The sequence below is a fragment of the Gadus macrocephalus genome, chromosome 5 (assembly GCF_031168955.1).
Source record: "Gadus macrocephalus chromosome 5, ASM3116895v1".
Taxonomy (NCBI): domain Eukaryota; kingdom Metazoa; phylum Chordata; class Actinopteri; order Gadiformes; family Gadidae; genus Gadus; species Gadus macrocephalus.
This window is the reverse complement of record NC_082386.1, coordinates 6,814,011-6,838,162: the sequence shown is the minus strand read 5'-3', so window position 1 is coordinate 6,838,162 and position 24,152 is coordinate 6,814,011. Positions and strand designations below refer to the sequence as shown.

General features: G+C 44.2%; 1 protein-coding gene across 1 annotated transcript in view; it reads left to right on the top strand.

Annotated features, from left to right (window-relative positions):
* Positions 1–24,152, top strand: part of alk (ALK receptor tyrosine kinase) — a 294,090-nt gene that overhangs the window by 137,220 nt on the left and 132,718 nt on the right. Inside the window, exon 4 of the mRNA XM_060051906.1 lies at positions 18,303–18,507. Coding sequence (XP_059907889.1) covers positions 18,303–18,507 — 205 coding nt within the window. The remainder of the gene's footprint in view (positions 1–18,302; positions 18,508–24,152) is intronic.

Sequence of the window (24,152 nt, the reverse complement as noted above, 5' to 3'; positions counted from 1 at the left end):
CACCCGGGGTACATACGAGCATGTGTGTGCCGTTGACCACTCCGTTTCGATGGCTCTGCCCTATACCCGGATGCAATGAGTGTTGCAATATGTACAGGAGCCACTCTATCACACCCAGCAGCGCGGTACTGCGCCGCTTTCTTTGGCGGGAAACATGTGAATCAATGCACCACCAGCGCCTACTGGAGACTGCTGATGTGTGATATAGTTGTTGGGTACCAAGGGGCTCGCTAGGAAAGCCAATGGACTTTTGGAGAACTCTAGGTCTGGCAAAATCCCCTTGGACACACAGAAATCAGCCACTCTTCCCTCATAATTAAATACTAGAGTTTTCAACCTCTAGTTGTAATTTAACCGATAGTAATAATGAGGAAACCCCGGTCGATAATGTAACAAATTTCTGAGCCCATAATATAATTAAATGTTGCCTATCATTTTACAACGTATAACATTCGTTAACCACAAATGACTCTTAAAAGCAGTGCCAACATTTTAATATTTTTTAACCATTCAGTGAACAAAAGGCAACAGGCTGATTATAATTTAGGGGGCCACTCAAAGACATGCAGAACCGTCATCAACACGCCCACTGAAGTGGTGTGAGAAATACCGACTTTATATTCCTCATTCACATATGCGGTAATTGACATTTCCTACAGAGAAAATACTACCTCAGGGGTAGTATTATTCAGGAGATTTTCAGGTAACAAATGTCAAGATATGTTGTTCACACATACGGCCCATCAGCAGAATGTCAGGTCTTACACGTGTGCCTGAAAGCAGCTAGTGTGTGAGCATTTGATTAGATTACAAAATTTGTCAATTTATGGTGATAGGGGTAATTGTTGAATGGAAAGTGTAGTAGGGTAGTGTTGTTGTCCATTGTCCTCGAAAATCGTCGACAGAAAAATTTGACGTTGACAAATTTTTGACGTCGACATGTCGACGTCATCGACGCGTCGCTACAGCTCTAAGTATACTATGCATGCAAATCAATTATTAAATAGCTTTAACTGTTATTCAGGGCTGAAAAGCCCATTGACATTTTAAAAAGCAAGGAATGTACTATTGGTTAATTGAAAAATAATAATCATCATTGTGATTAACATCTCTTCCAGTGTCCTGGCCAAGACCGGCAGTAGTAGCCTACAGTCACACATACCATACACACAAAGCATAAGAAAAATAAAACAACTAAAACAGTCCAAAGAGGGAAGGGGGGAATATCAATATCGCAAGACATTTGGGGAGGTTCAAAGAGGAGAGTAATATTACGTTTGAGCAACAAAGTGTAAAGACATTTCGGGAGGCTCAAGCAGGAGAGTAATATTACTTTTGAGCAACAAAGTGTAGTCTTGTGGTGGACTCTATAGACATAATTCACCATACTGTGTTATTGACATATTTTCGTTCTCTGTCATAGGGGGACACTCTCTTTAAGAATCACGTGACTTCTGTGTTGCTATGCCGGTCGGTGCGATATTTGAATTTATTGTCTCTTCCCTTATTTTATAGCAATTTCTACAGTCTATAGACAGAACGTGTTACCTGGCAGAGTTTGTCGACGTGTTTAAAAACATAACATCTTACCTGGGGGAGTGCTGCTTCGGTGTGTGCGCGTGCGTGTGTGTTCTTACCTGCGCGTGTGCCGATGGCGGAGCCGTTAAACGTCTTTACCTGTGCGTACGTGTGTGTGCGCGCTTCCGTGTATGTGTCGCTGCATTTGTGTTGAGGTGCGGTGTGTCCGCGTGCTTGTGTGTGTGTGTAGTGTGTGCGTATGTGTGTGCGTTTCCGTGTATGTTCGTGCGCATGTGCTTGCTTGCGTGCATAGATGCGTTTGCGCTTTGCACATGCGCACTTGAGTAACTTTGTGTAACTGGTGCGACAGGACTGCTATTATAGTAGAGATATATATATATATATATATATATATATATATATATATATCCACTTAATGGAGCCAACAGCCCACATATGGGACAATCATTAGTTAAGGGAATCCATAGTGAGTTTTTCAACTCTGCAATCAGTTTGAAGCAGAGGTAATTAAAATAAGCACAGGGTAGGTAATTAAATAAGCTTATGCACTCGCACTCTATTTATGCATGCGGTTGTTTATGTGCATGCGTGTCTGTACATAAGATTATGTGTACGTTTCGCCTCAAAACTTTTCTCTATTCAACTCACGAAATAACTTGGTGCTTGTGTGTGTGGATTGCCTTGTGTATGTGTTGGTTTGTTTTCGTGTCCCATTGGTGTGGTCTTGTTTATGAAGTCATGCTTCATGCATGTATATTTATGTATTAGAATGCAACAATATTGCCCACACAAACATTAGGATTTGTTTTAATTCCTTATTAATGCCATCACTATATCACTCAAGAGAAGATTCCCAGAATAGCATCCCATCACACACTCACTTAAATGCACCCAAGCAGACACACACGTGCACGCGCATACACACACACACACACACACACACCGTAGTGTGTGTGTGTGTGTGTGTGTGTGTGTGTGTGTGTGTGTGTGTGTGTGTGTGTGTGTGTGTGTGTGTGTGTGTGTGTGTGTGTGTGTGTGTGTGTGTGTGTGTGCGTGTGTTGTGTGGTTGCATGTACAATTGTGTGGGTACATGTATAAAGTATGTGCATCCGTTTTTATTGTGTGTGCAAGTGCATGTCTGTCTATCCATGTGTGTGTGCTTGTGTGATTGTGTGTGTGCGTTTGTAAATGAGGGAGAGGGAGAGAACGGGGTGTCGCGGACCGCGTGCTACCTGCTCCGACCCTTTCTTACCGGCCGTGCAAGGGGCACGTGAGCAGGGGGGAGCATTTGTCAGCCACAGTGTTGGGGGGGCTGCCGTCTGATAATGAACAGAGGGACTGTTGAGCTTGACTGAGCACCGATGACTTGGGTTTCAATCAGCAGTGGTGGCTAGCACTAAATAACGCGCTCGCTCTCTCTCTCTCTCTGTCTCTGTCTCTGTCTCTGTCTCTGTCTCTCTCTCTCTCCTGTCTCTCTCTCTTTCTCTCGGTTATATTTGACATGGGGAAAGCCACGTTTGTGAGGTTCAGGTTGAACATGGTGGTTTGTCATCTGAATGATGCTGGGTATGTGTAAGTATGTGTGAATGTAAGCCAAACAGCTGGTGACAGGGCTTCCCGTTGAATTCCTTTTTTTTTTTAAAGGCCTGAGAAAGAACAAGGTGTGCCAATAAATTAAATAACATCCAACGTGTCCAATCCCTTGCCAAGACCGGGCAAAACACGTTTTATTAATAGCCCTCCGTTAAAGAGAAGGGGTTTACAATGTCCGGTACTATGCAACAAATCAATATACACAAGGTCAACACTGACATCAACATCCCTCATTCTGTCTGTCTGTCTGTCTGTCTGTCTGTCTGTCTGTCTGTCTGTCTGTCTGTCTGTCTGTCTGTCTGTCTGTCTGTCTGTCTGTCTGTCTGTCTGTCTGTCTGTCTGTCTGTCTGTCTGTCTGTCTGTCTGTCTGTCTGTCTGTCTGTCTGTCTGTCTGTCTGTCTGTCTGTCTGTCTGTCTGTCCCCTTTGCCCTCGTATGCAGCTGTGTGCTTGTGGTGGTGCCCCCGGGCCCCTTGTTGGGAGTAGCCTCAAGAGCTATCGCTCTCTCTCCCTCTCCCTCTCCCCCTCTCTCTCTCCCTCTCCCTCTCCCTCCCTCTCTCCCTCTCTCACTCTCCCTCTGCATGCCGCCAGGCAAGAGGTGTTGGCTGGGGGAAAGAGATGTTGACAGACCCAGGGGACGAGCGATCCATCATGCTTGCCCATTAGCTGGCTAGCTTGGCTAGCTGGGTATGCTCCCTAGCTGGTGGAACATACCACATACCAAACTCAATGTGTGTGTGTCTGTGTGTGTGTGTGTGTGTGGGGGGGGGGGGGGGGGGGGAATATGCAAAATGACACACACACACACATATATATAGCCCACGTATAAACTTGTTTTAAAGTGTTGTGGAGCACCACCGCTATGGATTTACACAAACGGTCGGTTTTATATTTGTTTATCTTTTTCTGCAAGACGGCAGTATTTCTGTTGCCATCCAATGAATTAGATATGTGCCCGGGGCTGAATAACTTCCATCCAGAATTTAGTAAATAATGGATCCAAAAGTGACAGATACTTCAGATTCCACACGATAGTGCCATGGCCATGGCAACATTTAAAAGTGCAATAGAGTCAGCCCTTCGGTCTGCGAAATGGCAGACAAGGCTTATAAGGGAACAAAGTGGCATAGGATAAATCTGAGAAGAAAGAAGACATTACCATCCACTTTAATCTGAAGTCGATGTGGGAGTGCCTTACACCATTGCTCTTGATGCTGAATATTATTTTTTAATATACATATATATATTGTAATTAAATAATGTTCAGAGGGGGGCGTTTCTGCACTGATTGACAGGTTGCTGTGATCTATAGTCTCTGCGGTCTTTGCAGAATACCAAGTGTGAACATAGAATATGAATAATATGCCCAGCCCTCACACAATGTGGAGCTCATCTATTTAAGTCAATTTACTAAGCTTTGAACAAAAATTTACATAACATGTGATGAATGCGTTTTTCATGCATACCAGCTGCATTTAACTCTAATTGTTGAATTAGAAAACAAATAGACCGTTTTGACCCAGATGTCATCACACATGTGTGGCGCATAACCCTAATGATGGTTTTGCTGTTTCTATGTCCTAGCAGACTTATCCTAACAAATTGATGTGACCCGTTCCCAGGTAGGCTACATAAGAGAAGTATACAGATCATTAGAGATATGAGGTACCCCTGAGTTAGTCCTACGATGTCACCTGTTTGAACGTGCTATGTCCGGAACATTACAGAGAACTGTACCGCAAACCTTGTTGTTTCCTAAATGAGTGGTATACACCTAGCCATATAGCCAAGAGGACAGCCTCACAATCAGTGGCGGGGGGTCAATAGAGCGCGCAAGGGCGCCGCCCCTTCGTGAATATTCACTTGAATTTATCTGCCAACTATGAATCAACTATTATAAATACAAAATAAATCAACAAAAATACATAGCGTTTATAGTCGTTTAATTGTGTGATATACCGTACTTGCCACTGCCAGCAACCATTTAAATGTGTCTGAACATCAATGATTTGGGCTAGGCTAGTTATTGGTCATTCGAAATAAAGCCTTCCTCCAAGTCAGGAGCGCTGGTCAGGTTGAGGTCAATGTAAGCTCGCAAACTTTTTATGTGTCCGTCAAGCAGGGACAGCTTTTCATTGGCGTAAGAAGATTCGCCCTTGGGTCGCACCAGTGTGCGCCCCAGGCCAATGGTATCGCTTTTCTTTTTTGTTATCACCACATGATTTGACAATTCAGCAATCAATCAAATAGGCTATATCCCTCAGCAGCATTCGCGCAACACAACTACCGGTACATGTAGAGAGGAGATAGATCGCTAACTAGCAGAGAGTTGTAAGCACGCTCCACCCCTTTCAGTGGAGGAATTGGACTCCTGAAGCAATGTTATACTTAAAAAGAACAGGTAAGTTACATATACAGACATTGAGACTCACAAAAAATGGACGCTATAGGACAGTGATCATGATTTGTCTCAATATCAGAATAACAACAATCGGTCAAATAGCAATGGCTGGTGGAATGGCCATGAAGTAGGTCTGTGTATGCAGTTTAAGCTTGTCCAGGCCCTGCAAGTCAGGATGTAGGCTATGAATCTGTTTGAATAGTAGGTAATAGGGTAATAGGTAATAGGTAGTGGCCATCCCCAAAATGCATAATACAGGCAATCAAATCTACCAAATTCAATATTTCTGGGGGGGGATCCCCAGACCCCCCGTCTATTACTGTGCCCCACCAACACTTAGAATCACCAGCCGCCACTGCTCACAATACAAAGACTAGCAATGACCACTATGTAGTTCTTTAGCTTTTTATCCAAAGCCACTCCTTCTGAACTCAGGAGCTGGTAGCAACTCGAGGAATCGGACAGGTAGCCATTGGGGATTGACCCCAAAACCCGCACCCTTGCCCATACACAATCCCATCCATGTCATCTTCCAGCGTCTCAAAGACACAAAACAACAAATAAAAAAGGCTTAACACAAGATATGACATCATTGGACAGCCCTCTTCTTCACATTGGGTTTCTTTTTGGGTTATTCCCGCCCTTGTGTGTAGAATATGAAAAGACAAGCATTGCCAAAGGTTCCACTTGAAAAGGGAAATCTTGTGGAGAGACGGAGAGCAGCATGGGTTTGACTGTTCTGAGGAAACACTGAATTGTGAAGTTCAATGAGTCTTTGCGTGGCTGCATTGTTGTACAGTATTGCACCATGGCATGTCTATAGGGAGACCGTAGTTTCTCAACGACCCATAGCTCATAGCTCTTTCGCTTGGTTTCAGCATTAGCTCCCATTGACGTCTTCTGGTGACAGCTCCCAGAATTGAATTTATTGTATTACAATGGTTGTCTCGGATTCTAGGTTTTCATACCTGTATTCAGGCCGTTTAAAAAAAAAAACTGCAGATGGTGTGTCAAATATGGTTTGATTTTTGGTTTCAGACGCAGAAGACTTATTCCTGCCACCCATTGCCATTTAGCTCATCGTAAGCACTGTTCTTTTGGGGCGGCATTTGGATTGAATCGTACTCGGTTCCAGTGAAAAAGGAGTTGCCTATGAATGATAAAGAAATGACAGCTGCATCAGGGATTCTTCCCAACTGCGGTGACATGTGAACCTGGCTCTGACTGAGAGTGAAAAGTCACATCCTGTCATGACAAACAAAAGAACGAGAGCGAATCTGATAACAAAGACGTGTTCTTTCTGCATTTGGATCAATTACACTTCTTTCATCTTCACGTGTAAATTGTCCCAGCCCAGTTCCGTCCACATGTTCACACACAACACGTAATGGTACACCATGAGATCATGATCGTCCCTGAAAGCAAGGAGCTGGCAGTGGGTGTCGAGTGCATTGAAACATCCACACGCACACGGGCACGCACAAACGCATGCACGCACACACACACTCTGGGTAGCCTCTCTCCGAGTGACAATGTGACGCCTTTCCTGCAGATCTTTTGAAGATGAGGCCTTGGCAGAAGGAGGGCATGCTAATGGGAGCCAGCTCCCCAGAGGAACGTGCCATAGTGCAGGGCTCCACTTCTTATTGGACTTTATATTCCTTTCATTATTCATGTTTGTATCTATTTATTTATTTGCAATATATTTGATTATTTATGTATGTGGTTATTTGTTTACCAATTAATATATAAATTGATCAATATATCAATGTACTTATGTACATGGTACAGTGTATTTATTATTGCCTATTTATAGAGGTCTGATTAATGTACAGATTCATCTATTTTTGTCTTGACTATGGGGGGGTAGGCTGGGGGGGTGGGGAGGATGGGCACATGGCCTCAATCCCTCCGTGTGATCCCCTCTTCCTCCTTTCACAACCCCCTGTGGGTCCCTGAAGGATGGCCCTAGCAATAGCCTTGCACTGGAAACTGTCCCTGCCCCTGGCCCGTGAGCCTGTCCTCCGAGCCTGGCCTTGAGGCTGTGCCCGTGAGTCTGTCCCTGGCCCTGGAGTCTGGCCCTATCCCTGGCCCTGGCTCAGCTAGCCCCTGGCTCGGCTAGCCCCTGGTTCGGCTAGGCCCTGGTTCCTGGCCCTCGCCTTGTCCCTGGCCCTGCTCAGCTACGCCCTGTTCGTGGCCTTGGCCCTGGCCCTGGCAATGGCCCTAGAGCCTTGCCCTGGCCCTGGCCCTGGCCCTGCTCGGCTAGGCCTAGACTGCGTAGCGTTCTCAGGCTCTTATTGCCCCGGAATACAACCAACTTTCAAATGTTTTCTTAAGCAAGAGCAAGCAAAGACACATTTGGTCAATGTGGGATTTGAGTTTGTGTCTGTCTATTTGTGTATATATTCAGTGTAGAGGATTATTGCGTGCAATTCTCATTCACTTGCAAATCTCACTTGTTTAATAAAGCTTGCATAATTGCATGTTGCCTATGAATCAACAATCAATATGAAAGGGACGACTGGCAAAGCAGTAATATTTAATGACAGTCATTGTGTGTCAAACATTTGCAATCTGACATTTGTCACTTCAGCCATGACTACAATTTTGTGTTAAGTAACATCATGAAATGGGCTGGAATGGGATATTTATTAGCAGTACTAAACCATTAATAGTGTCAACCTCCCTCTAGTTGAGATGCCATGGTTTATTGGGTACTTATGGTGCCATGGTCAAAGTTCAAAGTTTGCTCCAACCTGTCTTTTGAAAATGTGTGTTTTTCTGGTAAAAGCCTAAGTGGCTATGACTGTAAGCTTTCTACAGTACGAAAGAAAATTTGCCGGACGTACATAAAAAAATTCTGGTTGCTAATCAAGGCGTCATTGTGCATGAGGATGTAATGGTAGTAATGCAGACCTGTTTATATTGCTCTGCACTTCTCGATTTACTTTACTTTTGTAAGTGGAAGCTATTGAGTTAAAACCCAATTTACCATTTGTTGGCTAATGTTGTCTCTTAAATTTACTTCCCTGACTTTGCTTTTATTGCACTTTGCTGATGATTCTGTGACCATAAGCTTGCCAAAAGGATAAGGATACAGACCTTGGACCCATTGTCGCGTATGTTCTGTATTGCAAGGGTTTTCTTGAATTGAATGGACTTATGGCCATTGATTATACAAGGTTGCCTCATACCACGGTGCATACAGTGATTAGGGACACAGCACTGAGATGGTGGAAAAGTACCATGGGGACTGTTAGTCACCACCAACAGAGTTGTTAGGCCAACACTGACACCATTTATAAGAAGGTACAGCAGCGGTTATATGTCTTAAGCAAAAAGAGGATTAATGTCAATGTGTCATAAGGTCAATACTTTTGACAAACATGACTCTTGAATTGAAATTGACTAGTGAAAGTGGACGGTATGATCACTGGTGTGGGCACAGGACCAATTTGAAGGACGTCTTTGATAGGCATGTGTTCAGGAAGGTCCATGGTATGCTGGAGTGTCCGTACCCCCTGGGCTGGGGCTTCAGAGTGCCAAGGGGGAAGACTAAAAGGCCCAGGACCTACTTTATCCCTCTGTTCTCTGACGCAATGATGAAATAGGCCCTTTATCGATGATTTCTATGTGATGATATTAACTGTATGTTGTTGTATGCTAGCTGTGTGATGTGTAGTCATATAATGTCGTACAGGCCGTAAGTATTTTATTTGTAATCCATGTTTTTCAGAGTCATATAATAATCTATGAAGAACAGGTTTACACACTTGCAAACCCAATAATAGTGCTAATGTTATTTTGAAATGTGTTTGCACATATTTCAAGACGGTAGTTGTGTGAAAGAGGGAAATACAATTTGTTTGTGTTTCATCAGTTTTTCTGGGTTGCGGATAATAGGCAGGATTCTCTCATATATAACATATTACATGTCGTCAAATAGAAGTAATGATTACTATTTGCTGAAAAAGGACTGACTGTGTCACCGCAGCGGTGTTCAATTGGAATCGACTGAGATTCTTTTAGCGGCTCACTCTAGCAGGCACACAGTGCATAATATCTGTTAGCAGAGCTATAAATAACCCCCCTAAATGTGTCAGTTAGCCGGGCGATGCTACTCCCTCCCTCGGGCTCAATGTGGCGCTAACCTGGTTTAAACCAGTGCTAAGGATCCACTGTTGACTCCCCAGTGTGGCTGAACAATAGCGCCATATCACACTCTCTCTCTCTCTCTCTCTCTCTCTCTCTCTCTCTCTCTCTCTCGCTCGCTCGCTCGCTGGCTGGCTGGCTGGCTGGCTGGCTGGCTGGCTGGCTGGCTGTCTCTCTGTCTGTCTCACGCTTTCTTTCACTCTCACGCTCTCTTTCTCTCTCACTGTCTCTGTTCCTCTCGCTCTCTCTCTTGCTCTCTCTCTCTCTCTGTCTCTCTCTCTCTCTCTCTCTCTCTAGTAAATCATTTGTAGAGTCTTCAACGCCGTTTCTTTTTATACATCTTACTTGTTTATGAAGAAATCATGTTCACAACAATAACAATTTTAAGTTCCACCAATAAACCAATACCGCCACCACCACTTTGTGTGGAGGATAATTCTTTATATTTTCCTTAACACCTCTAACTGATGGAAGATTGATTTCCAAACCTACAGGCGATACAGGCGTAATGTTTCATAAATCTAACCAGCCTTGGTGCCTGCCATGGGAGTAACCTGAATAAGAACGTATTCATTTTTTAACCTCAATCAAGATTCCCATGTATCACTTGAATGCAAAGTGATACAACTGTCTTATCATTTGACAAATGTACAGTCTAATCTCATGTCGGCGAATACTTTAAGAAGAAATGATGGCCCCTTTTCGTTGGAGTGACATCGTAGGGCAAACGCAGATCTCTCTAATAATACTAATTATATTCTACAACCCTGGTACACAAAAGGAGAAGGTCCATTGCTAGTGTTATGAGGGACAACTGTGTCCTATGATTACATCTTTGTGAAAAGGTTCAAGTTCATAATAAATGGAGGACAACCTTGAGTATTCAGTATACCCCGCCCTCGCTTTCCAAACTTAGAGGTACAACTTTAACATGATCAGTCATCCTACTTGCTTCTCCTACAACAATGCTACGTTCCCCTTGAACATTTCAGTTCCGGGTCGGACCGTTAGTTTTTTGTTTGTGTTGTTGTGCTGTGTTATGAATCACTATTCTTCGAGTACTTCGGGTCACCAGATATGAAACGAATTGGCACACAAGCACAATATTCTGTGGTCATGGAAGAAAGCAAAGAAACTTGAGATTCATCTGAGATTGTATTCGATTTGAACCCAACCTTAGAAGAGACGTTCTCTTTCCAAAAAGCTCCATGACCAGAGCCGTGCTTAAACCGTTGCCGTTACATTTGAAGACGGATAGAGCTTAGAGCCCGGAGGGATTTCAAGACGGATGCCACATGAGATTGTTCATGATTTTCAAACAATAACATCATTGCAAATATATATACAGTATGAGCATGATCTTACGGTGTAGAACTTGTCGTAGCCTATCTTTGTTTTTTATTCAATGTCCAGATTCTGGCAACCTGCAGGATTTTAGAGAGGGGGCAGAGACATCTTTCTACAATATTATGAATTTTGACTGCAGTACCAATTTTAAACAGTCAATGACGCTGTTACATATTGTAGTACCTTTAATTATTTAGTCTGAAGTGCACATTCAGCAATTGATTAGAACATCTAAACTCTGCCTTTGATAACTGCGTTGATTTTAATAGTTTCTTACTTTTGGTTTGAGGGTTCAGGGAATCATTGTTATTTGATGTGTATCTTCTGTTTTTTGCCAAGGGCTGCAACTGCGATACAAGTTGGCAATTGGTTGCCCGGAGTGAAAGATGCATCATCCATTTATTTATTAAGTTTGCTGCAATCCCTCAAAAGAAAATGTGTATACGCCTGATGCTTGATTGGATTTTACAGATTTTTCATCCACATCATCATAGCCGAGCAGAGGAATTTGTATTAACTTACATTTTGCGCTCAATTCATACCCTGCCTTTATGATACCGTAAATTAGGGTTTGTGAAGCAGGCTTAGGATAAATTACAAAATTGTATATAACCATCTCATTTCACAATGCAAGATCTACACCTCTGCAATGCTTGAATCAACCGCAGTAAATTGGATCATTACAATATTATATTATATATCATATAAAAAATATATATATATTCTTTCTCAATTACTTTAATTGGCCCATCTTTTTTAACGTAATATTTGGATGAATTGGAATTAAGAAGGTGATTTAATCGTCCTGTTAATTCCTTTTTTTTTCCGCCTTCGAAGTGAGCCGTAGAAGCTGAACATCAACACGGACGTAGAAGTCGGCCTTTCAATGTAGTAATTAGGTTTCTAAACAAACAAAAGCCCCTTTGTATGCTCTCAAGCTCAGCACTAATTTTCTTAACTGTATTTTCCATTTCCATGCATTCGTCCCTGTTTTCAGGGGAATTTCTGAAGAGCGGCTTTAATGTTTTGCAACACTTTTATAATAATGTTCAGTCCCAAGTAATTCATAAGCATTAAGCTAATGAGGCACTGACCATAATTATAATAATATTCAAGCCTTTAGTTAATTCTGAATTATTTGATGTACCCCCAGATGTCCACCCAGTTGATACAGTCCACTGGAAAGGCTGGTTAATGATTAATTCCTAATTATTCTAAATGACTTATGAATTAACTTTATTCAAGTGCCAATACCATTTTTTTCTAATTGTATTCTGTCATTGCACATGTTGAAGTAGTACACATCTTTTTTCCTTTGGTTTCGCCCCATCACTAGCTGCCGCCCTTAGGAGCAGCATGGGAACCCCTCCCGTGCTGGACCGATGCCTGGGATTGAACTCTGCCCGTAACATATAACAGGCAGAGTTCATGTAACACACACACATACGCACAAGTACCATCCATTGATGAATAATGAAGCCCATGTGAACGTACACACACACACACACACACACACACACACACACACACACACACACACACACACACACACACACACAGAGATAAGATAAGATAAGATAAATATCAGGTCATGAGCAGGACATTTTGCTCATTAAACAATTAAGCAATCAAAATAAATCTATTAGCAAGCACAACAGCCCAACCCAACACAATCCGGGTGGAATCGTTAGCTCCTCTCATGCCATTAGCTCTCTCGGTTGAAAGTCAATGTGCATTCGAGACAAGCTTCTAAACTGTACGTAAGAGGCAATCCTAACAGCTATGCAAGCTATGCAGCGGCAAAACAAGATAGGCTCACTCAATGCAGATAGGAACAAAGGACAAGGGCAAACATTATCAACTCATGGTCATCTCAGCTGGCCTGTCTGGCTTGTGAATACAAATAAAGGGCACACTAAGATGCTGTTCCATCAGGGGTGATGGTAGCTCATGTCTTGCTTATTTCCATTCATTGAAAGTGTGCATGCATTGGCTTGGCTACTAGAGTTGCTTGAATAATACATCAACAAATCTCCTATTCATCCCCGCTGAGGTCGTATGCTGGTGTGTATGAGTTAATCTGTGCACATGAATTCACTTGCGTTATGTGTTCTGCAGAAGTCATGGACGCTTACCTTTATTCAAATGTTCATTGTTCAGCTTGTTCATTTGAATTACAGTGTTGTTGTTTTTTTCACTAGAATGATTGTAGTTAAAATTCGGCACGTTTCTTTTCAATGCAGTTATTCAAGACTCCTGTTGTGTTTCCAGCCATGCACCTCCTGGCTGTCTGCTTAGAAATGTAACAACAAAAATTCACAAACAAAAAACAATATCGGCCACCATTGGACGATTTTCATTTTGCACGACAGCCTTTTTTAAATCATTCATCTTTGAGGCTTTACAAATCCTTTTGTGACAAACCATAATTCATATCATACATAAGGCTAGTCTGATGGTTCCAGGATAGTTAGTGTATTTCATTTTGGGGGCTTATTACGTGTGCGCGATATAGGTCTGCAAACTGGGCATCTCCTTATCACCGCACCTCGTTGACCGCTTTCTCTCTCTCTCCCAGGTGCCCCTGCTGTGTTAACCCCCTGCCCCCCCCCCCTCCCACAATCTCCTCTGTGCTGTCCTGTGGCTGCATCAGCTGTTGTGAAACACTAACCCTTTTGTCTGGGCCTGATATCGGCTGGGCAGCATTAAAGGTCCCTGCTGTTACTAATCGGAAACTAAAACAACACCAAAACAAAAACAAATGCCCAAGGCAGGCAAGGCAAAAACAAACAGGTGGAGAGGATGCACTTGAATGCCTCCGACTAATAATGAGACGGCCCGGACTGGGCAGTGCATTGTGGGGAACCAAAGGTGAGACATGATAGAGCCTGATTTAAATTCAGTATAATCAAGAACCAGAAACATACTGACGCTGCTGGACAAACGCCTACCACTTCTCCCCAAAGGCAGCTTTCAAGCGAAAGCAAAAAAAAAAATAATAATTATATTTGCATTGTTTGCATGCTTAGCAATTGTACGCTTGCAGTTTGCAATTTTATTTCCCCTTGTTTCACTGCCTTCCCAGATTTGAGATGTAAACAAACAGTGATGAGATGCCTTATTCTTTCGTTTAGTTATGTAACAGAAATGTAATCGAGCGGTTATGGATTTTTCATGTTGGCTTTATTCAGATGCTCAATGATAAGTGGAATGTCTTCTAAGCATATTCGTTTTACATTTTCCACTTTATGATAAGTACGATTAGGATCTAAAGGATATTCAATATCCGTTACACATTTCTCAATAAAGTGGACGTATATTTCTCAAGCATCTGTAGGACACTTGAAATAAGGTAAAGTAGCTCTTAATGTAGTGGATTCATGTTTTGTATGCTATATATTGCTCTTTTAGCCGTAGGACAGTTGCACTAGCTTCTAAGTGTAGTGGACGTATGTTTTGTGGGCTGTACCTTCCTCTAGTATCTAAAGGACACTCAATACGAGCAACAATAGCTCTCATCTATGGCATTGGGCTGTGTGGGCCTCCAGGTGTTACCCTGCAACACAGCGCTAGCCACCAGGCACCTCCACGCAGAGGTGAGGCGTCCAGTTCAGTACAGGAAGTACAAATATTCCCCCGTACCATCTGGATTTGCTAATGAGCGCGCCTCTTGGGCACAACCTAATGAGTCCCATCAGCTGGCCCCACGCAAACAAGAGCGTGGGACGCGGAAAGACGGTATGAGAGAGCGATTCTGTTTTTATGCTCAGAACTGGAAATTGTCCACCTCTGCCCTCACCATATCTATTTGTGTGTAGGTAATGAGGTAGCTGTATACAGTATGGAACATTACACATACGGTGGCCGTGACCGTGACTACACAAGCCGCCAAAGTATCAAGAATAGGGCGTTGGCTTTGTGACGGGACTCACAAAGGGAATGTATGTATCGTTAAGTACGGATTCAAGAAATCCCAAAAAGGGAATGGTCTATCTCATACTCTCCCATAAGGCGAGGTCCCTGCATTTTTAAAGTGATGTTCAAATGTCAGGAAAAATAAGTCATTGTGCTAATTGTGATGTTGTGTGAGGGATACAAAGCAGGGCACCCTTCCCCCTCCCCCCCACAAACCCCATCCTTCCTCGTGTCCAGGGTAAATAATGCATTGTGCGCAGTAAGAGGATTTGGGAAGAATGCACTCTGATACAGTTTGCTGGCTCTTGTGCCTCCAGCTCGGATTTCATTATCTGCAAAAACGCTAACTTTGCTTAACAGTTGGCCCATTTCCGAATGCTTTGTTAACAAGAACCGATTGATTCTACGGCTTGCGAAGAGTGTGCGATGGCTCACCCCGATTTAAAACACAACGCGGCCCTCAACTTCCACTCTGTTCTCCGCAGTTTAACTCTTACCTCAGAGGGGCTTAAAAAGTGCCACCTGGTTTTAGTATGTAAAGTCTGAACACTACTGATTGGTGGAAAAATAGCGTTTAACTCCAGATCATTAGCTGCAGCGTCAAGGGAAAACAGCCGTGCTCGTTTGTTCAATAAGCTTCTTCTGCCAGCAGCGCTACTTCTGTTAAAGGAGTCCACGAACAGGAATACAATGTTAACATAAGACTGAAGTGACTCAGAGCCCGACCCCTTCAAGAAAATGGGATGGTCTAGTGGTCAGATCTGATTTTTATGAATATAAATCACGTATTTATGATAATACAAAGGAAGTTTAGGTCTGACATTGTGTCATTTTGTATATTCTACCCTGATTCGATTCAGAAAAGCGATGTCCGTGACTTTGGGCCATTGAGTTTTTTAACATTTATTTCACTGATAACAACAAAAGACAACCACTAATGTGATTGCTGCATTCCTGTACAGGACAACATTGTGTGTTAAACCAATGGTGGACTCTATGTTTTTTTTTGTAAGACCTACAGCTTATTGAGTTTCCTCGTATCACAAGCCAGCGGCTATTTACTTTTTATCCAAACAACAAATATTTGCCTCTGCCCGGCAGAAATATCCACAAGCTAAAACACATTGAGGCTGGCACTTTACAAATTGAATTCACTTCTAGACGCTAAGGCTCGCTTGAAATCTGTTCCCCACTGATAATTGTTCCCAAACAGTGTTTTCCCCCTTCTCAGCCTGACAGAGACGCAGAGACGCTCGTCGCCTTCCCTCGGGGCCCCTCTGGACACGGCTACCTATAAAGGAATCACAGGCAGCAGCATTGCATTGGAAACCCTGTGGAAGCTCTCCTCTTCCTTGCCAACTTTTGTGATGTTAAGGGGGACATGGATATGAGGATGGGGAGGAGGGAGAGGGGTAGTCAAATTAGGTATAACGAAAAGCACTGGGTTTTATGACGGCCTTGAAATTTGGCCAATCTTTTTCCGCCTTTGGGGATTCCGGAATTCCTTGGGATAGGATAGGAAAAAGTAAAGGAACTTTAAGAACTCCTTTTAGAAAGAATTATGAAAATAAAGATATACTTTTGTACATGGAGTACTGGCCCGCGGTTCTATTGCTGTGCAATTAACAGCCAAGTCTACCCCCACGCGCAACCCTCCCTTTTCCGTTTTTGGGTTGTATTAATGCATAATATATTTCAAATTGAACGCCATCTGGTCATAATCTCTGGCGTTTTCGCCGTTCAAATGCCGTAGCGAAGCAGGAATGGGCCGTGACTCCGGTAGCTAATGTCTTCCCACGGGATGGTTTAAAGGAAGAGGATGGGGAAAAATAACAAATTCTATCTAATACATGCAAATTGGCTGCTACACGGCAGGAGTCAATGAAACACTGGCACAGGCTGCGGCCTTCCTCGTTCCAGAGCATCACGGGAGTCTGCCTCGCTGCACGCTATTTGAAAGGAACGAAATTGGGCCTCATACAATCCATGAACACAATGACAATTACGGCGTGCGGAGCGATGGACATGTTGTACCGTGCCGCCTGCCGCTGCTCCATATGTGTTGGTTAAATGGGACACGGGGGCAGTTGGGGAAGGGGTGCTGGTGTGCTTGAGTGCAGGGCGTACAAAGGGACCCGCGCAGATGTGTGTGTGTGTGTGTGTGTGTGTGTGTGTGCGTGTGTGTGTTTGTACCCGTGAGAAACGCACGCTAGGACACGGATGTCTGCGAAGCGGTCTGAGCCATCAGACGCAGAGAGCAATTAATATCCATGAAACGGACAGAAAATAGAATAACAAACAATCTAAAGTGAATAAAACAGCCGGAGGTCATGGAAACAACACCATTTTCAGGCCCCACCTCGACAGCTTTATTAGATTTAAGTGTAGCCGGGAGCGTACCTCTCGCGAGCGGCGGCTCGGGGGTGAACAGGGTAAACAGTGTCGGCTCCCGTCCCCGTTCCGTGTTTCCTCGAAATAGTCAACAGGCTTTATTCAATATGATTTTAATCCTGGGTGTTTCTGTGGCTTGGTCCTTCTTTAACAAGAACATTGTATTTGATGTTGACCTAGAACAGGCAAACGCACACACACACACACACACACACACACACACACACACACACACACACACACACACACACACACACACACACACACACACACACACACACACACACACACAGAGGCAGAACTCAGCAAAGGTGTACTTTGAATAAGTCTTTTTGCTATAATAAACAAAACATGACACAAACAATGCTCATAACCATTTAAATAAGGACAATCAGAATCAATTGAATGGCTTGTGTTTTGGGACACGTGTGCTATGATAACAGGTAGTTTGCCGGAGGACATCAACATGTAGGTGTAGAATGCAGTTTCATAGCTGGAGATTTGATTGGATCGTGTTGAAGTGAAAACACTGTGAGCGGGTGTTATGGGGGGGTTACGCAAGGGCAAGGACATCATGCCATGAGCTTATTAGTTGATACGTCAAGCCTGGACCCCGGACACAGCCGACAGGCTATGGGGGATGTGACCATGATTCAATACGTGTGTGAATAATAAATACATTTCATGAGGACTTTTTTGGCAAGCTTCACGTAATTCGATGTTGTAGAATATGTTCATAGCATAACAGTGGCAGTTAGCCCTCTGTCGGTTCAGGAACACATCATTTATGTGTCCTGTCTCGTATGACAAAGAACAAAATGTGTAGTTATTGTGTTATAAAACCTTTACTGCACATCCTGTTTTTTGCGAACTAGAGAGCACTGTTGGGTTAACGCCCACTTCAATAAGTTGTTTTTTCTCTCTCTCTCTCTCTCTCTCTCTCTCTCTCTCTCTCTCTCGCCCTAGGTCAGTTCCTCTGGGTGAACGGCTCCGTGTCCGGGGGACCCTGGGTGCTGAGTCCCTGGCTGTGGGGGGGCCCCGACCCCTGTGGCCTGGACATGGCCGTGTTCCTCCACCCTCGGCAGAGCGGGCGCTACACGGTGTGGATCATAGAGCGAGACAAACCCCCGCTGGCCCTGCTGTCCACAGACACCCTGCCTCGCATCACCGGGTAAGGTGGATCCCTCGTTGTCGGGTAACGTCTGTTACGCCATGCCGACTACTGATATGTGTACGCATCAATGCGTGGTACGATTTATTCAAAGTAATCGGGAAGAAATGATTACTATTACTGTTTGCCGACCGGAATTGAACGGCGAGTGCTGATTTCATCTTGTTCGGTAACTAAGCTGTAGGCAACAAAAAATCTTTGACTTTCACCAAAGTTTGTGTGCCTTCCCACACGCGAATGCAAATTCACTGAGCCCAACTTCTTCTTCAAAAACAAACCGCTGAACCCGAAATCGTGGCTGAGCTCTGTTAACCTCATAATATGCAACATGTTCGCACCTCCACAGCAGAAAGGGATTAGCAAGCCTAGCACACACATGCAGGGGGGAAACATACACATTCCCATCCCAAGAATTCACTGTCCAGCTACAAAAGATTACTAATCTTGTGCAAACAACTTCCGTCACACAGAGGTTTACAGAGCATCGCCACACAGCAACACAGCTGTTTAATTTTGCTGAGGTGGAAGTGTGTGTGTGTGTGTGTGTGTGTGTCTGTGTGTGTGTATGTGTGTGTGTGCATGTTTGCGTGTGTGCTCATGCGCAGCCGCGCATAACAGCATTTTTGAATCACGGCTCTTCATCATGAATGCCCGGTTCACTCTGCATGGATGTGTTTTTTTTTTCCCAGACACATTCTCATTCAGCTCAGCAATATGCAAAAGAACCTGAACGCATAAAGTAGCTTGCATTTCATTAAGGGAGCACTGAAACAGAATAGAAATCACAGTAGCCACAGTGACTTCCTCATCCATTTTATGTCTCAAGCGGTGTAACAAAAAGAGTGAGAGGGAAAGAGAGGGAGTGTTGAGGTAATCCCTAAGTGCCACGAGGTGTTCACATCTAATTATATTCTTTCAGAGGATTATCTGCTTAAAATGATGTGTCTGACATTTGGACCAAGGCGGCCAGATAGGTCAACAGTTATAGTTATGGTGCATTGTGTGTGGGAAGTTAAGTGTCTCAATTGATGTGTGTGTGTGTGTGTGTGTGTGTGTGTGTGTGTGTGTGTGTGTGTGCGTGCGTGCGTGCGTGCGTGCGTGCGTGCGTGCGTGCGTGCGTGCGTGCGTGCGTGCGTGTGTGTGTGCGCGTGTGTGTGTGTGTGTGTGCCGCCATGCGCCTCCAGCGCCCCACTCTGCTCAGGGCAATGAAATCCCGCCAACGACAAGCTTTGTACGTCCCTCGTTCTCTCTGCCGCTCTCTTGACGACGTGTGTGGAGGAGTGTTTTATATATAATCTTTTTTACTTTCCTTTTGTATTTCATCTGTCACGTGCGCTCCGACGACACACACACACACACACACACACTCAGAGGGGCCCCCAATGTGAAAACAGGCGCTCGCCAGGGGACCCGAACCTTGTACGCGCGGCAGATTAGACGTGTTCTCATCAGTAGTCGGAGGCAGCCGCCCTCCCACTCGACGCAGGCTAGCCTCTTTTTTTTCTCTCTTTCGCGTGGTGAGTTCCACTTCGCCAAACTTTGCCTTTCTCTCCCGTTCCAGCGGGAAAGCACTTGCATAATAATAAATCCAAAAGGAGGAGATGGAGTCGAGGGAGAAAAGAAAATGAACCAAACAAAGGCAGCCGGCAGGATGTGGAAGCCCTGGCAGGACATGGGAGGGATGGAGGCTAATTAAAATGGTCTACCTAGATCTCTGCGCTGGCCTCGCATCCTAATTCTCCGGGTCTCGACTATTTATCTATAGTGAAGGCACAGGCCTCTCGCACGCAAGGTTAGACGTATTTGTTGGGGGAATAACCTTCCAAGAATTTGGTTTGTCGGTAAGTGTGCTGCAGTATCGATTTGGCCGTGCTTTTGTGTGTGTGTGTGTGTGTGTGCGCGCGTGTGTGTGTGTGTGTGTGTTGCTCTCTGTCTGTTGCTCTCATTTGCATTCTAAAATGCATTCTTTAGTTGGGGACTGGTCCTAACTTTTCCCGGAACATAGGGACCCAAGAGACAGAATCCAGACGCAATCCCATGCGACCAGCATTGTTTCTTTGGGGACTTAAAATGATACAAAACCCTTTGGATAAAGATCCATATGGTGTATACACAGTTTCTGTTGGTCATAAGTTATATTCTCGAAGCCAGGCAAAATCCCCCTCAAAAACTGTTGTGCTGGCCAACACAACTTTGACCGTGGATCAACTCTTCTGGGATACCGGTTGTCACTATTTCGCTGGGGTGCTCTGCAGCCAGAATCAGAATATAAATGTATCTCCTACAGGGGAGAGGGGAGAAGCAATCAAGTTGTTTCTTCGAAATGTTTTTGAAGCGTGTCTTCTGCGGCGTCCACACTGCCGCTCCCTGAGTTCAGCATCTCCTTGCTTGAGTGTCCGTGAAGAACCTTGGACTGAACCCCTCGCACGCGCAGACAGTAGTGGAGTGAGTCTGTCGGCGAGCACAGAGGCGCTCTGCTGCTGGTCTCTCCTCCTCCTGTCTTTTGTCTCTCTCTCTCTCTCTCTCTCTCTCTCTCTCTCTCTCTCTCTCTCTCTCTCTCTCTCTCTCTCTCTCTCTCTCTTCCCCCCCCCCTCAGTTTCAATAGATGACAAGGTCACTAAAATAGTCTACGTTCAAAGACATCCTGTGTGTGTGTGTGTGTGTGTGTGTGTGTGTGTGTGTGTGTGTGTGTGTGTGTGTGTGTGTGTGTGTGTGTGTGTGTGTGTGTGTGTGTGTGTGTGTGTGTGTGTGTCAGAGCATATTTGCAAGCTGCTTCTGTACAGGTTTTGTTGTTCTATGTAGCTAATATAATAGTGCAAAATCTCACTCCATGGTCTGACCATACCCAATGGTACTTACCCAAAGGTAAGTCGAACCCGAAAGAGTCCTTCGCAAATAAACACACAACAAACAACTGATACACTTTCCTTTTCCAAATGATTAGACTCTCCGAACCCTTTGGTTAGTCCATAGTCACAGAGAGACACTTCATTTTGCTCATCTGTCCCTTATTGTGTGCCACACAATAAGCCTTCTAAAGCCTTTTCTAAGTTCATCAAGAGTACTAGTTCAATCATAGGTGAGAGTTTTAGTAGGGCAGATAACAGCCATTTTTCATTGAAATTGTGCAAAATGTGATACAAGCACCAAATTTGGCATAGTGGTTCCCAAGGGTCTACTTAGAAAATATGCCTGACGTGCCATTCAAAAATCCAAGATGGCGGCCATTTTTCAATATGGACGCCAAATGTGTCTGCCGAAAATGGTTTTTCTCATATAAATCCATGTACTTTATGGATTTGAATGATCTTGTTGTGGATTTCTATGTTTTCTTGCATGCTGATTCAAATTCTTTCTAGAGAAAAAAAAGAAGTGAATAACTTCACACTTTTTGGCTATTTAGATCAGCCTTTTTCTGCATTTTCGCTTGCCTAATGAGTGTTTTGCTATTTTTTACTATGTGCATGATGATAATTTCTAAATGTATAGAACAGTATTTACATTTAGTGCATAGGGTGTAGGGTGTTGTAGTAGAGGTAGGACCTTTGTTTCATCAGTCAGCCACATTCTCCTGATGGAATCCAGGCACTGGTCCTCAGTACTTACCTAACTCTATGGCTCCAAGAAGTTGCTAGTGCCGACATGGCACTGCTCTGTGTTTGAGAGAGTATGCCATGCATTAATATATACATATATCTGACACACAGCAAATAGGTTATGACAATAAATAGTGGTGATTATACCGCCATCTAGTGGTCATTTAAATTCGCTTTAGTAATCTAATTATAGCTTAACTGCCATTAACGAGCATATTTACGGTAGGAATAAAAAACCCAACTCACGCTACAAATAATACATATACAAGAAAGCTTATAACTATTACACAGGTCTAACATATAATAATATGTAACAGATCTTACATTTATTAATACACTAATACACTAACAGCCAAACTAACACCGTGCAGACTCTTCTGGTGTTTTGCCGCGAACTAACTCAAACACAAGAGGTTGCTAGGCAACGGATCTCTGCGCGTGCACAATCTGCTAAAGTCTCTGGCCTTTCTAACATACAGGTTGGTAAAAGGATAAACACTCGGCCCTGGTCATCAGAATGGCTTTAAATACCAAAGGTGAGACTGCATCATGGCAGACCAACTGGACCAAGTGTTGCCTCTGTCAAACAGAGAAAAGTGAATGCCTCACATCTCCAAGGATGGATACAGCCTCTTAGGGAGGAATATTCCTCTATTTCATGCAGTGAATGCACTACCAATCAAGATGGACCCACGAAGGCTTGATGACGGCAGTGGGATAGAGGCAACCCTGAGGAAAAATCAAGCACAGTACCATGCTAGTTGCAGGCAAAAAAAAAAAAAAAAAAAAAAACGTCTCCTGCGATGGATGAGAACAGCAGCAGCGGCAGCAACAAAATACCACGGAGATTGTCAGACCCCAAACGGATAGAATGTTTTATATGTGAGGAGGAGGGAGATCTGGATTACTTTAGACAAGCTATGACCATGAAACTGAACAAGAGGGTCAACAAGTGTGCAAAGACTCTCAATGATGGAAAGCTGCTTGCCAAACTGAGTGCTGGAGATGTGGTGGCGCAGGAACTGAAGTACCACAGTGCATGCTTGGCTGGTCTCTACAACCGAGAACGAGCTCACCTGCGTGCTGAAGAGCTGAGGGAAGCAGAAAACTCTGAGGTAGGAAAGTGGGATGCATATCCAATTGCCTTCTCTGAACTGGTAACATACATCATTGAGACAAAATCTGCAAGTGAGAGTTCAGCTCCATCAGTCTTCCGACTTGCCGACCTATGTATGCTCTACAGACAGAGGCTGGAGCAGCTTGGCATCAACAGTCATGATGTTCATGCTACCCGACTGAAGGACCAGCTGCTTCAACACATCCCCGATCTACAAGCTGAACATCATGGACGTGATGTCCTACTGGCCTTTAAGAAGGATGTAGGGTCAATTCTTGCACAAGCAAGCAAATATGGAGAAGCTGTTCATCTTGCAATGGCTGCTGGGATGATCAGACGTGAAATGCTTCAACACAAATCACAGTGGAATGGCACGTTCCATGATGGGTGCCTAGAAGATGCTGTCCCATCATCACTGCTTCAGTTTATTTGTATGATTGAGCATGGAGCAGACATCAAGTCACAACTCCAACATGGAGCCTCAAAGTCTGACCTTGCAATGGCTCAGCTCTTACCCTGCGTTCACACCAAAAGATGCATTTGCTGCCCGAACGCGTTGCTGCCGAAGTTTTGCGGCGCCGCAAATCAAGTTTTGCGGCGCGGCAAGGTTTTGCGGCGCGGCAAAAGTTGAAATATTTCAACTCGAGCAGCATTTGCCGCGCCGCAAAATACGTGAACGCGCCCTCCGCCCGTGCCCGGCAGCGGGCACGGGCATGCCGCGCCGCAAATCAGAAAATGCCGCGCCGCAAATCAAGTTTTGCTGCCCGTTTTCTCGGCAGCAAATGCATCGGCAGCAAAGCAGCAACGCGTCTCTACATTCACTTTGAATGGGATCACGACGCGCGGCAACTTTTTGCATCTTTTGGTGTGAACGCAGGGTTACAGTACAATTGTTTTGCCAAATACAAGGCCGGATCTCACGTCCACAGACA